The sequence below is a fragment of the Oculina patagonica genome, chromosome 1 (assembly GCF_052425735.1).
Source record: "Oculina patagonica isolate OP01 chromosome 1, crgOcupat, whole genome shotgun sequence".
NCBI classification, from domain to species: Eukaryota; Metazoa; Cnidaria; class Anthozoa; order Scleractinia; family Oculinidae; genus Oculina; species Oculina patagonica.
In genome coordinates, this window is record NC_135758.1 from 48865058 (window position 1) to 48880695 (window position 15638).

The 15638-nt window shown below is 37.3% G+C and overlaps 1 protein-coding gene across 1 annotated transcript in view; it reads left to right on the forward strand.

The window, feature by feature from the left end:
- The window catches only part of LOC144647693 (polycystin family receptor for egg jelly-like), a 52990-nt gene that overhangs the window by 35333 nt on the left and 2019 nt on the right, over positions 1-15638 (forward strand). Inside the window, exons 12-16 of the mRNA XM_078507399.1 lie at positions 520-780; positions 1573-2343; positions 6601-6834; positions 12534-13805; positions 15133-15304. Of these exons, the coding sequence (XP_078363525.1) occupies positions 520-780; positions 1573-2343; positions 6601-6834; positions 12534-13805; positions 15133-15304 (2710 nt within the window). The remainder of the gene's footprint in view (positions 1-519; positions 781-1572; positions 2344-6600; positions 6835-12533; positions 13806-15132; positions 15305-15638) is intronic.

Consider the following 15638-nt stretch of genomic DNA (forward strand, 5'->3'; position numbering starts at 1 on the left):
AGGGGACCTAATACGTACTGTATGCAAACGTTACGATATCTACCTAGCCTGTGTCACTATTTTGTGTTCTTGAGAAAGACAGTTTACTTAACAGTGCCCGTATCATCCGGGAGTATAAATGATCACAACACCCCCAACCAGGGGGAGGGGGTGGGTGGGAATAGCATTCCATTGCCGGGAGACATATACTCCATGGTAAGACTGCCACTATTCTTTGATGGTCAAACCCTTTAGCCTCATCGGTCTTGTCACGCTGATTCATTAGTTAAGGGATTGCACGTGACAATTTTAAATTGTCGTTAATGTTTAGACGGTCATCGTGTGGGGAAACTGTAATTCACCACATTTACACCTTTCATTTACACGTTACAAGTTAAAGCTGTCGCTTATGGGTGTTAAAAAATTCAAGGCACTCATTTTCAAATACTAATTGAACAATATTCTACCTTAAAAACGCTAACCTAAAATACAAAGATAGTTAAAAAATACTTATTTAAAAGTTTTTAATTTATCTTGAAGGAGGAACCACGTGAGTCTGAAAAGTTAGTCGCACTGATAGGCCAGCTAGGCACCACTCTTATATCGACCAAAGTTGTCGGAGAGTTAGAACCAAGCGTGTTCAAAACAAAGGGGCTATCTTTGGTCCTCGACAGACAGACACCGTCCATATTAGCAAGGAAACATCTTCAATGGAATGGCGGCAGTAGTGGTGTGTTTTTTCCATCAAAGGAGGTTCTGACCCAGAATTCCACGTTTCCCTTACATTTTTTAGATGCCCAGGTAAGCACCAGGCTTCCGTTATGTCTGTTGAGCTATCTTTTAATGCTTACAACTTGAAGGGAGTGACAGATTGTAGATGACAATATTGGGATAATCTCAAAGCTTTCTTTTTAAGACGTCTGTTAATGTATGCTGTTTGATCATTTTTTATAGAATAAAATAGAATAGATGAATTTATTTATACACGGTAGATTCCTCTCAGTTACAGGCAAAATATTTTATCTACAAATATAGAATTAAGAAAATAATCATTATAAATGTAATTACAACGTATAAAGGCCTTTTCTAAAATAAATACTTATTCGAATAGAAATAAATAAAAGCAAAATCGTGTATGCAAGTCTGAATAATTTTAATAAACATGCATGTATGCGTTAGAGTTGCCCGCTGACCAACAGAGAACAATTAAGATCTAGTTGGTCTTACGTTAAGTTAATCAATATTAGCTTTCTCATTCGTGATATTCCCTCTGCTGGTATCTATCTGATTCATAAATTTGTAGCCATATTCTTGGTTTGCGATCTAAGTTACCCAGTCTGTTCTGGTGTTTACCAGTGCTTGCCTTAAGAAGGACTTGACCCTGTCATTCGTTCCATTTCAATTTCGCAAACTTGTATTAAGGCCTACGTTCATTCTATTGACAAACGTAGGTGAAAATACGTCGTATACAAAAGATCTTCTTAAATGTTTGTTGGCGACCGTAAGCAACAGTTATGTGTACACATGGCAAAACTTACCGCAGGTCAAGACTGAAATACAGATAAAATTGAGACTTTGTTTTATCTTTTACAGGTGATAGCATTTAAATCAAACCCATTTGCTTGGGACATGAGTTCTAGGTACGTCACATCAGATGTCATGGACGTCAGCATAAAAACAAACGGAAGCTATCTTCACTTATCAAAGCTAAAAGAGCCCTTTGAACTGTATATTCCGATGAAGCAGCAAAAGAAGCAAGAAACAGATGGCCATTTTTTCGTGAAACGGAGCAAGAGTTTTGAAAACATCCGATACCACAAGATTCTAATTCCAAGTGAAAGAGCAGTTGCTATCATTGACATAGTGCCCATAGAAAGTAATCTCTTGACCATTTTTATTAGTGCTGGATTCAGGCCAACTGCAGACAATTACAGCTACAGTACTTATGTGCCCAATTACTCAAGTTGTAGAAAGGTTACTACAGGTAACGGATACCAGCAGTGCAGCTCCATATCGCCATACAGACTGCTGGTGTCAAGCAGTATGACTGGTGCATCAGGAATTCATTACATTGGAATTGTGTTGCATAATAACACCTCTGATGGACTGAGAATGAACGACACCAGTACCAAAGGTGATGTTCACAGACGCCATTTGCGATCCGCATGCAACACTAAGAGAGGTCGTAAAAAGCGGTCCTGTATTGGAGTGAAAGATCCTCCAACCACTCCTTCCCGAACATTAAAGATTATCAAGCCAGCATACAACTCAAATGCTGATGCTAACTACACGATGTCTGCATCAATAAGTAGCTGTTTATATTGGTCGAAGGAGAAACGACAATGGACTAACGACGGATGCAAGGTAAGTGCAAATACCTGCCCAAGTAGATTTGAAATACAAATTCGCAATAGTCTCATGAAGCGGCACTGGACTAAGAATGTTTCTTTGTTGTTTGTTCAGGACATCTTTATTACCGTTTTTCTCAAGTAATATGTTAGCATATTCATTCCTCCATAGTGGCATCTGGGATAAACAAACAAAAGGTGGCGAGAGATAAAAGGAAAGTGACAAATACTTTTAAGACAAGTTTATTTATCAATAAGGCTGATCGCTTAAGACAGTGCACTGCTGGATTTTTCTTCATCTGTCATCTCTTTGGGTGTGCCTGCTGTTGAGCAAATATTAGCATGAAAGCGTTACGTCGCAGCGCTCTTGGAGTCCAACATCCGTTCGCCATCGTTTTTGTAGATTAACTTACCTTTTTTTACAACAACAACAAACTTTATTCACACAATCATATTATTTACAATACCACCTTCCGCAATTAGCTTAGCTATTCGAGGCGGGAGGTGAAGATGAAAATGAAAAATAATTAAATAAAAAAATTAATTTACAAAAAGGTAATGTAATCAAACCACGCACAATTCCAAAATACGCAATTTATAACAAGCGATTTGCTGAAAAACAAACGACACAGACAAGCTAAACAAACAGCGAAAGAAACAAACGGAAAATAATACAGAAAGCGAAAAAATAATGGAAAAAAATTCGAAACGTACAAGATTTTAGCGAATACCACGGCGACTTAAACATTCTGACAATGATAACAAAAAACACCGCAGAAAACGCTAAGCAAAACAATAAAAATAGTAAATAAAAAAATGCACACGAAAATTTAACAGTTACGTAACCTAAAAATAACTAACAAAGCTTATTACAAGAAATAAATATGCGCGACAAATAATAATGTGTCTTTATTTCAGTTGATAAATACCTATCAAAAGTTACAATGGTAAAAATGTTAAAAAAGAGCTAAATACAGGAATGAGAATGAAAATTGAAAATTAGTTACAATATTATGACGATTATATTAAAAAAAACTATATAAAAACTAAGAATTAATTGCTAAATTATATCTAAAAGCTAACCTAAAACCTAACGGAAACACAGACTAAACAGAAACAAAGGACTCGGCTTCAGGTAATACCTTTTCTACATAAAGAAAAGAAAAGAAAAGAAAAGTAATAAGAAAGATAATATTGAATAACATAGTATAAGACGGACACCTGGTGAATGTCCCTGCCGATTTTTAGTCATTTTCTAGTACTGTAACGAAACTGTCTATAAGACGGACACCTCTCTAAGAAGGACAACGAACACTTTAAAATCATTAACGGACACTTAATTGAGAATTTTTTTATTAGTGAAAATACTTCCAAACTTTGTATCGACCTAAAGCAAAGCTAGTCAGCGCCCTAAGTATACGGTATATACCAAGCTTTCTATAACCAAAAGCAATGACGCTTTAACCGTGTACTGGCACTACAGCTCTCAACTATTGCTTTAATAAGCGAATACTGGCCTTTTATTATTTTAGTCTTGTTGCAGTTTGCAAAGTGTACAGTTAAGATTTTAGAGAAGAGGCCGTGAACGTCTGCTTAAACAAGCAGAGTGTTCATTTTTTAGAAGCAGTGAACTAGCGATTGTAGTGAGCAAACGATGTCAATTTTCTGATATCATTGTTGTTCCAGTTTGGAGGTTTTGTTAAAGTAAGCGAATTTAAACAGACGTGTATTCACTGTGCATAGAATCAGCTTAGTTATTATCTCAGAATAGGTAGTGTCATGTTACCTCGACTCTCTACAAGACGGACACTTCTCTAAGGTCCCGAAGGTGTCCGTCTTAGAGAGAGCTGACTGTAATGAATTACAATAACAATGAGTATAAAAAAAATTAAGCTAAAGATTTTATGAAGTATATGATTTTATTCATTTCATCATAGTCATCCTCAGCTGAAAGCAAATAAAACAAATTACGAATTTTTTTCCGGAAATCTGTCTTACGTTTGTCTCGTAAAGCCGTTGGAATGTTTTTTTTTTATTTTTTTTTTTTTTATTGCTCTTACTGATTCATGCACACTACATTACAATACATTACTGACAATTACTTACAAAGACGATTCTAACATTGCATACACTACAAACATGAAAAAAAAAACAATACTATTGTCGCTAACGTAAAGCGCTACTCCTATTTAACAAAAGTTTTGATTGATTGCTAAGCTACTTCTATTTGACACTAATTATGCACTATTTATGAAGATTAAATAAAAGGACTTATTTAAAGATACAATAATTTCTCAAGAAAACTTAAGTATTTCCCATTTCTGTAGGTGAAAATTAAGCCTGTCCCTTTTCTTAGCGATACAATATTCAATGTGTTCAATATATTTAAGTTTAGCTATTAACTGAGGTAGGAGTGGTTTTGTTTTCCTGAGCCGATTAGCGTGGATTACTTGCTTACCAGCAATGAGAATATGATTGAGAAGAGTCCAATGAGGACTTTCTTTTGTAATACCTAGCAGAATTTCGCTGTCATTTAGCCTAGAAATGGTAATATTTAATTTATTTAACCAGTTAGTAGTATGCGTCCAGAAATCTATGGTAAATTTGCAGTGTAAAAACAAATGCTCGAGAGATTCTTCGTACTCTCCACAAAACGTACATAACGAGGTATCTATTAGCCTCATTTTATTCAACAATTTGTTAGTATATATTATACGATTAAGAATTTTAAATTGAAACATTCTTGTTTTAATGTCTAAAGTCACTTTTTGTGGCGTTAAATAAATTTGATTCCAGTCAAGATTTTGATCATCAAATAAAGAGTTGTATTTTAATCTTGCAGTAGGATGGACATGTATGTTCCCTATCAGAATCCAGTACAGTCTTTTGCTCGTGAGTTCACTGAGCTTAATTTCTTCATTATTACAATTGAGCACAAACTGAGTTAAATCCAAACTTGTGGTGGTGCTCTGCTCTTGCGCATCAGGGGGTTGTGGATTTTTCGAGTTTATCAAGACTCTCCATGCGTCTGGAAGTGCTTTTGACAGACCAAGGATTAAGAAATAATTGTTAAAATTCAGCCCTTTTTCTCTAAAGAAATTCCAAGTTTTTAATTTGCCGTTCGGGAGAAGGATATCTTTTATCTTTACAATTCCAGCCATATATGATTTTTTGCAAAATTGAGGTTTGCCCCCAATACGCAGAAATTGATTGTTCCATAGTATTTGATCCATGATGACGTCTCGGGAGGACATTTCTTTAGTATTGACTGTCGCCCAGGTCTCAAAACACTCGCGATAAAATTTAGGAAGGTGTTTAGGTAGATCAGCACCATTATAATTACAATGAAGAAGGAATTTCTCGCCGTGATCTTTGAGAATCCTTGATAGAATAAGTTTCCAAGGGCTATGATAGTTCTCAGTATACTTCTTTAGGCAAATGATTCTCTGAGTTTTGATTGCAGACTCCACGTGAGGCATTTTCAGACCGCCATCTTTATAATCGCTGATCAGAGCTAAGCGTTTGATTTTATCTTTTCCGTTCCATAAAAAATTAAACATCACAGAATTAACCTTTTTCAAAAAATCTTTGTCTAGATTTAATACGGAAGCACGGTACATGAGTTTTGGCATTGCGAATGTTTTAATGATTTGAATCTTGCCGAACACAGTTAGATTTCGCCATTGCCAACCATTCAAGGTTTTCTTTAAAGATTTAAGTATTGCTTCAAAATTAAGTTCATGTTTTAGGCGAGAATTATACGTAAAATAAATTCCCAGAATCTTCATTGGTTCATTAACAGTTTCTATACCCAAGTTTTGTTTACAATTATGGCTACTCCCGAGCCAGTAGGCCTCCGTTTTGTCTTTGTTTAATTTCAAGCCTGAACATTTTTCGTTGGAATGTTATTCCAGACTAAAGTTCTGCAACGAGAAAAGGAGCGCTTTTGAATTTCCAGCTTGAAATCGTTTTGAAAGAAGTTACCTTTTGCTGCAGATCTTGTGTTGTATCAGTGAACTTGGTTTGATTTTAAGAAAAGTGCTTGAAGAGGTGATTGTACGTGCAGATCCATGAGATATGCAATGCATAAGGTTAGCGATGGTTTCAAAATAAATCATAGTTACAGATAGAATATCGTTGAATTGATAAAAAGTGGAATGGCATGCTCATTTCTAAGGGTAAAATATATGAGACGAAGAAACCTTCATTTATTATACATATATTATTTGTACTTTACATTAATACACAACTATAAACTGACTTTTTATCGTAGGTTGGTTCAAATACTAATCCCAGCAAACTTCACTGCCTCTGTACTCATCTATCATCATTTGGCGGAGATTTTTTTGTGGCCGCAAATCCCATCGATTTTGACAAAGTCTGGTTTGAGTTGGGGACACTTGGAGAGACTGGAAACTTTGTAACAGTCGTGGTGTTTTGTATATATGGAGTGTATTTAGTGGGTTTATATTTGGCTAGACGTGCTGACAAAAGAGACCAAGATAAGGTGTGTTTTGGGTGGGGAATATTTTTAACAAAGATTTTGCCGTCTTGTGATTTGCAAATGTGCTTCTGAGCTGTTAAGATTTGTAACAGAGCATTGCCCATACTAAAAAATGTAAGAGTTAAAAGAAGTCAACAGCTTGAGAGGTCAGTGTTCTAGCCATAAGCCTGGTTGGGGTCCTTGTGTTACGTTTTTGGTCAATAGACTTACGACTCATTACGCTATTTGCATTCTCGAAAACCCAAAGGAGGTCGGGGCGACAAGAATTAAACTGAGCAGAACAGTTGTGGCGCCCAGAGTGTACAAGAATGCCGTAACTGCCTCTGGGAAGTTATTGTTATGCGACTAGTTCTAAAACCATTTGAAATCCTGGTTTCTGATAAGGCAAAGACTTTGTGCCATTTGATTTTTTGTGTCAAATCGGTGAGCTGCACCTGATACACGACTTTGTCATTGATCGTGACACTAGTGATTCATCGAGTTAAGTATATCGCCCCAAAGAAATTGCAAATTTTGCCTGGCCGTTTCTAAACATTCACTAAGAAATTCATGCCGATAATTTTAAAACGACTTGGAAGGACGCGGACGCTCGTGAAGAGTACATGCAAATAATAACAACTGGGGGCGCAATCCCAAATATGAGTTATATAAGTATGTGCCTTATTGTGCTTGTTGTTTTGAAATGAGTGGCTCCGGTTTAAAGACAGATAAACTTCTGTCGCGCGATCTGACACAGTTTTTCATGACCGTGCGATTTACAAAACCACTGTGTTTACGATCTCTTGTTGCCTTGAAGATCGTTTTGGTCTAGTGCCTTAGTAATCATTTTCAGAAATTTCTAGTGCTTTTAATATGAAGACTTGGACTTATTTCTTCTCTTCCCGATGAACGGAAATTTCAATCATGCTATTTCAAATTGTTCGCCATGTGTACTTGCCATGTGTACTATGGCATAGTAACCAGGCCTTAAAATACTATATTCTCCGCCCAGCGTAATGTTTATAGCCTCTCAACCAACAAAATGCCCATTCTCATATTCACCGTTGGAAATTATACTTATTCGTCTTAAAAGTGATTTAGCCTGAGAACAAAACGAGTAGGCTGATAAAGGACCACCATGATCACTAGTCCGCACACATACCCCCCCCCCCCCCCAGAAACGCCTTACTTTAAAAATTGTGGAAAACGGAAGTAAACGGGTTAGTCGAGGTACTGAACTCAAGTACTCTGAACAACCGAGAGTCAGGCGGCCAAGTGTAAACGTGGTCTAAGTCAAACTTCTTCTTTAATTCTTAAATATTCTGTTCAACAATATCCATGCGTACGTCTGGCCGTGTGAGGGCTTGTTCAGGATAGAATCGCATAGCAAGCTTGGAGAATTCTCGCCATCTGGTTGGTTATCGAGGCGAGGTATTCAGAGTGGAATTGCGACTTGCAAGCGAGGTTGACCGATATTGCACCGTAGCAACGCGTAGCTTCACATAGCAACGTACACAAAATTGGAATCGATCTATGTTTTCAAAACTATTTTGTCCGTTTACAAAGCAAAAACCTGACCGAGGTGAAGAAGCATAAGATTTTCCTTGTTTAAATTTCAATTCGGCTTTCTTACGAGCAGCGGTTAAACATTTTCTTTCACCGCATGAGTGAAACGGAAAATAAAAATGTCCGTATCGTATGGACAAACTCGCGAGTAAATAGCAGTTACGCTTACACGACCACTGTAGAAACCTTCGCTAAAAGAAAGAAATGCTATAAGTATCTCGAGTAAAAGAACAGCTGGTTATTTTGTTGAAGTAATACTGTTGATAGTTTGACAGTAATGCCGTGTTCGTACAATAAATCTACACGGCGAAACGAACGAAAACAATGACAAAAACTGCGTGCTGTAAACTCGATGAAGACAGTTTATAGAAACTGTTTTGCGGTAAAAAGGTTCAAAATTTCGATAAAGAATGACTTCTTACATTCTTTAATTGATACTCACGATGCAAAAGCGGTTTCTGGACATCAACAAAGCGTACACACAGCAAAACAGCGAACTATTGTGCTTGCGAAGCGACCCCCTAATAGCGAGTTTTTCAAAAGCAGTCTTGCTCTTTCTAAGAAATTGTCTGCGATGGACTTCGCTTATAAATGTCGAATTTTAATTGTTATATTATACCAAGGTACTTACTTTATCCCCGGTCCACGCTTCCTTCAAACCTTTATAATTTTCTTGACGTTGTTGAATGTTCAGTGCTTTTCACGATGCATGTTGTCTACTTCTTTCAGGCCGAAGAGATTAAAGATTACAAAAGTTTGTCTTGCTGATGAGACGAAAACTTGAAATAGATGTTCGAAAAACAAGAATGTTCTGTAAAATACTACCATTCCGTCATTAAAATGGTTAAAAGCTTGTGTGAAGAGGGTCCTGAAGGGGGGTCCAAAATCCCAGTTCCCAGCCCAATTTTGGTCCAAATCCCAGTTCCCAGGCTCCAAATCCCAGTTCCCAGGCTAATTTTGGTCCACATCCCAGTTCATAAACAAGAAATCCCATTTCCATAAGTACAGGTTAAAAACCTGTGCATATAATGACTATAAATTTGGCTTCATTGTTTCTGGGGTAAAGACACCCCTTCTTCCCATTCCATGCCAAATGGGACCTCTTATCATATTGACTGTATTCTGACCACCAAGCTATTTAAGAGTTTTAAAAAACGCTGTGACTTCAGGATCCCACGAATATTCTGATGGGGATACATACACTTGCAGGAATCCTTGAAGGTACTTATAGAAAATCCCATTTTTTGGTATTTTCCCTTGTTTGACACGTTTGTCTTACGTAAAAGCAGCTTCATCCGCTTGCTCAACACATATAGGAAGTATATTGTAATCTGCGTAATTTATTTCAAGTGGATCATTAATGGCACCAGTATCTTGTGAAGTTTCCTCATGGACTATTGCAGATTCTGCATCAGTAATCATCTCTGAAGATTCGAAATCAAAATCAAGACAAAATTCTTCTATGTCATATTCACTATCCACACCACTAAGACTTTCATCAACTTCATAAAGATCAGTCAGAACATCACTTGAATTACGATAACACCAATCACGTGCTGACAAGTTTGCCATGTTTCAAACTGAGGTGAATGAGCCAAAGTTCATCGATATTAATTTGAAACATCTTCGGACCTTCCTCGGAAATCTTCGGTTATCTTCGGCAATCTTCGGAAATTCTCGGAAAATGTTCGGAAACATTCGTATGACCTTCGGACAACAGTTTGAAAATCGGAAATCTTCGGGAACTAGTCGGAAGTCTTAGGAAAATAGTCAAAAACCTCGTTATTAGTAGGTTTATAGATTAAACCATATGCTTCTGATTAAACAAAATAATACATGGTTGCTTGGAGATATATATGTTATTTGCCGGCTGGGAGGTCCGTATAGTGAAAAACTGTGACCAAGGTCTTGAAAATGCTGCCCTCGGCCGCAGGCCTCGGGCAGCATTTTCAAGGCCGAGGTCACAGTTTTTCAATATACGGACCGACCCTAAGCCGGTAAATAACTTATTTATTTTTTTCCTACTTTAATGTGTTTGATTAAAAAACACCTAAAAACCTACAAAGACTTTCTTGCCAAATGTGTTTGTATTTATATACGCGAGCATCCAATGTTGAGTCGATCGCCATAAGCTACGCAAGAGTAAAAAATGATCTGTTTGCTATAAGAGATTACTGCCAAACAAAATAAATTCACTAAAATGAACAGTACTCAAGGAAAATTTCATCTGAAAAAAAAAAGAAAAAAAGCATCTGAAATAATAGAAAAGAACAATGTAGAACAGAGCAATCAGCGAGTTGCGAAACACTTTTAACTCCATTTCGGCTTGTGAGTTCTTTAGTTAATTAAACTTACTTTTCGGACTGGAAAGCACTTAGCTATTTACATTTGTATTAAACGAGTCAAAAACCTCTGTATTGATTCCCACAGTATTCTGTTTTGACAAAAAGTTTGCGAAAGTGAAACTGAATGAAGCTGAAATGTGTAGTTTGGTCGCCTGCACAGTGACGGCACAATATTGCGAAAATTAATTTGACTGTTTTTTAATAAAGCATCTCATTTTCTTGAATGGCGATAAGCAGTATTCGGTTTTGGAGAAAAGTAGCAGAGAAGCAAGGTGTTTGAAAGGATAAATCGAGTCTGTAAACCGGCGACTTGCAGTTAACCGCAATGGCGTGAAAATCAGTGCGAATGCACAAACAACGATCGGCAAACTACGGCCATAAAACTATAACTTCATTTTGTCACTAAAGAGAATAAATACTCGCCTTTTGGAGAACTTCAAGGCCTTTAATTCCACTGCTAATTTTCCCTTTTAAATTTACAACGGTTGGTGAGCAACTACATCGATTTAAATCATTTTGGAGAGCAAAACTGCCATGGGTTCGTTCGTCTCGCCGCGAAATGAAACTCACGAAAGCGTTACCGTGGCCCGTGGGCAGAGATAGGAGAATCTTGCCCGCGCTAATAACCAATCAGATTGCAGAATTCGTTACCGTGCCCTCTTGGAAAAAAATAAATGACATTTATCTTCTCGTGTTCTAATCGCTATCTCACTCGTCGCTGCGCTCACTCGTGAGACTTCGAGTTGAACACTCGAAGATAAATTTCATATCTCCGCACAATCCTGTATTATTCTCTATTTAAACAAACCGCCATCACAGACATAATATGACCGCAGCGTAAAGCCTGGAAAAATACTGAGTTTTTTTGTGTCATCAAAGTGGGATAATTCGAGTATTTGTGTGAAATTATAGAGTGAGAGACTAGCAAGTCTCACAAAGAAGAGAAATCCCATTCCCATTTTCCAAAGTGTTTGTCCCATTCCCAGTGGTAAAATCCCAGTCCCAGTGCACGAATCCCATTTTCCCAGCCAAAAAAGAGGCAAATCCCAGCTCCAATTTTACCCCTTCAGGACCCTCTGTGAACCGTTGAAAAACGATGGTACAGTAATCCGCGAGGTTCAAATGAAGTTTTGTGATCGATTTTATCTTGAGTCCGATTCGCTGGCTCATGACAGTTGATTTGGAATGGCTTTCTGAGCGCGCGGTAAAAATTGCAACATTCAACCATAAACTAATAAAAAAGAAATTGGGTTTTCTTTTCTATTCTAAAAAGGCTATGCGATTCAAGGAAAATCCACTACCTGACTCGTGAATTCCACGTTAAATTTCACTTGAAAAACCGATATCGCATTCATCGCTTCGCGATTCGTGCGAAATCGGTTTTTCGCGTGAAATTTAACGTGGAATTTCCTCGTCAGGTAGTGGATTTTCCTATAAAATACTTGCAAAAACCACAAATTTTTCTGGGTTACAGGTAAAGTCTGTGTCCGAGCCAAGTGGCCCATACAGCCGGAGCTTATCCCGGTTTCCGTAGCATTAAGCGACTAGGAGTATTTCTACTCCCCCTGGATGGGATGCTAGTCCATCGCAGGGTTACCCCCCAGCAGTAAATTCGTTGGTACCCATTTATACACCTGGGTAGAGTGAGGCACTGTGAGAGTGAAGTGTCTTGCCCAAAAACACAACACAGCGCCCCGGCGAGGGCTCGAACCCGGGCCGTTCGACTCGGAGTCGAGCGCGCTAACCATTAGGCCACCACGCCTCCCACTACTGGGTTACAGACAACATATTAATTTGTGATTTTCTTTCTAGGTTGTGGCAAACGTAGTCATAAGAAAATGCGACCAGGGAGGGTGCACTTACGAGATTCATATTCAAACAGGAATGTGGAAAGGCTTTGGTACAACTGCAAATGTAGGAATTGACATCTGCGGTGAAGACGGCAGCAGCGGTCAAATATTTCTAACAGATTTGTCTCTCTATAAAAAAGTTTTTTCCCGTGGAAGCGTTACTAACTTTGTTATAATTCTTCCACGCAGTCTTGGAAGATTAGTCAAACTTTGCATTTGGCATGACAATTTTGGTCAAAGTCCATCTTGGTTTCTTCAACAAGTCGTCATTACTGAGTTTTCTACCGGTACTAAATGGTATTTCTTTGCAAACAAGTGGATTGCTTTAGAACGAGGATCAGGAAACCTTTTTCTTGAACTAAGAGCTTTGGATGAAAACGAACGTGCTGGGTTCAAACATTTGTTTTGTTCCAAAACTTCAAGAAGCTTAGGCGACGAGCATCTTTGGGTGTCACTTTTTACTCGCCCGCCTCACAGTCCGTTCACACGTTGTCAACGACTGTCTTGTTGTTTATCGTTTCTGTTTACATCCATGGTAGTCAACGCTATGTTTTACCAGTTTTCAGACAAGCCAACACGTACATTTAAGTTTGGACTTCTGTTACTAAGCTGGAGGCAGATTATTATTGGAATACAAAGCGGTTTTATAGCAATCCCTGTTAATATGCTTATTGTTACGGCCTTCAGAAATGTGAAGCCACATGTTGAGACTGCATATGATCCAAACTTAACCTTTACTGTCAAGGAAACGTCTTGTAAACTTCCAAGATACTTTGTTTTCATTGCATGGAATGTGTGCATGTTGGTGACGCTTGCTTTTTCAGCGTTGACGGTCTTTTACAGTTTATCTTGGGGTGCGGAGATTTCAAATCAGTGGCTTACGTCTATCATCGTATCTCTTGTTGAAGATGTGGTATTCATTCAACCAGTTAAAGTAATTTTTTTCGCCATATTCTCGTCACTAGTAATCAGAACAAGTCCAGGGAAGGAAGATGTTGATGGGACGACTTTCTATATCGACAAAGCACTAAAATATAATGCTCCGAATGAACACTTACTAATCAAAGCGAAAAAGTATGGAACACAACTCCTTGAGATGAGTAGAACGATAAAAAATGTGGTCGCGTTCTTTGTATTCGCTCTTCTGTTGATGGTGGTCTGTTACGGTAACAGAGACTCTCAAAGATTCTTGATGACTGCTTCCGTGAAGGATGGATTCCCCAGGTTCGAAAAGGTAATCATAAAGCTAATTCATTTCCAGCTACAAATTATACGAATATGAAAGCACAATGCAATACGTTGGCAAACTCTGTCGCCTGTTGTTCTAAATTGATCTTTGGTGCGGATAAGAGAATTTCCACTTAAGAAGGATAGATAGTTTTTTTAGCTTGAATGTGCATCCTTTAAAGAAAGGTTGATCAGAAGGCAACCTTCGAATTTTGCGAAATCTACAACGTAATAATCATATAGACCCGTAGTTTAACTTTTGCTGATTTCTTAGCAACAAAGGTTACCTTACATACATACATACATACATATATACATACATACATACATACATACATACATACATACATACATACATACATACATACATACATACATACATACATACATACATACATACATACATACATACATACATACATACATACATACATACATACATACATACATACATACGCTTGTAAATATAATTCAAAGGCTTCCATTTTACAATTTGAAGAACGTCAGTATCAGGTGTTTCACTGGGTAGCTTAGCAACGACTGTGATATTTTGATTTGTAAACAAGGATGGTTTCCACGCAATCTAGTCAGAACCTTTGTATCAATATTTTAGAATTCAAAGCAGAGTGGTTTGCTACTTGGATACGAAATTATAAAAAAAATCTGTAAAGCAGTTTTTGAGTCATACGACAACGATTTTTTTGCCGATTTTTTAACGTGGTATTTAAAAAAATGTCCTTTCTTAGCTTTGTAAAATATGTTCAGCTATTGGAGTGATGATTGTGCTTTATCCTGCATTCAAAAATGGGAGTAGAGAGTTGTTGTAAGTTTCGGCCACCACTGACTGTCTCAAAACAAAAGTAAATTGGTGTACCTGCAATATATTCTTATTTAAATTTCTTGCCTCGGCTTGTGGTGCGTTTATGATAGGAAATATATATTGTTAAAGAAAACCCATTGATTAACTTAGGCTTTACTTAAAAAACCTCTTCGTCCACCTGAGGATTTTCTCTTACATCCATTACTCCAGTACTATTGTGTTGAGAAATGCGCATTGGGATTTGAAGTTAATTTTTTCACTGGTAAATTTCACTCACCAATGCATCGCACCTGTGATCATTCTTTCTATTATTTTTTTATTGCTGCAACATCTAGTATATAAACATGGCAACATATAAAACGATATATAGTATTTTTACGATGTACATGACATCTTAAAAAGTTAATACTTTGAAAGTCTGGTTTTTAGAGAAGGGCGGCACAGGAATACCCATTATTAGATAGAAGTGTGTTACTGTGAAGAGTGTGACATATAGTGGACGTTTTCTTGCCAGGTGGCAGACAAAGATTCCTTTTGGGTGTGGACAAGTCACGAGTTGATACCAGGACTTTATCATGTCTCGTGGAATAAAAAAGAACCCTTTTATTACAAAGAGGGATTTCATAGCAACAGGCAAGCGTTCCTGATGGGTATGCCGCGGCTAAGACAAATACGGCTAAAACAAGGTAAGAGCTAAACAACTGCTATACTTCTTTTTACTTTTTTAACTTTACAAGTGTTAAAAGAGAATGAATGACTTAAACCATTAGTTATGATCTTTTTTATCTTTTCATACTGATTGTTTTCAACCGTGTTTATATAAAAATTGTTTGACTGTGTCTATGTCTACTTAACTATATAGAATTTGCGAACAATGTGCCACATTCAATGCCTAAAAAGTAATCCTGGACTATTCTTGAAGAGGTATCTAACGCTCGTGTCATATTGAACATTTACATTTTTATCATTAATTACCGAACTTAAAATTTACAATCTTTATTATTTATCACACACATGACG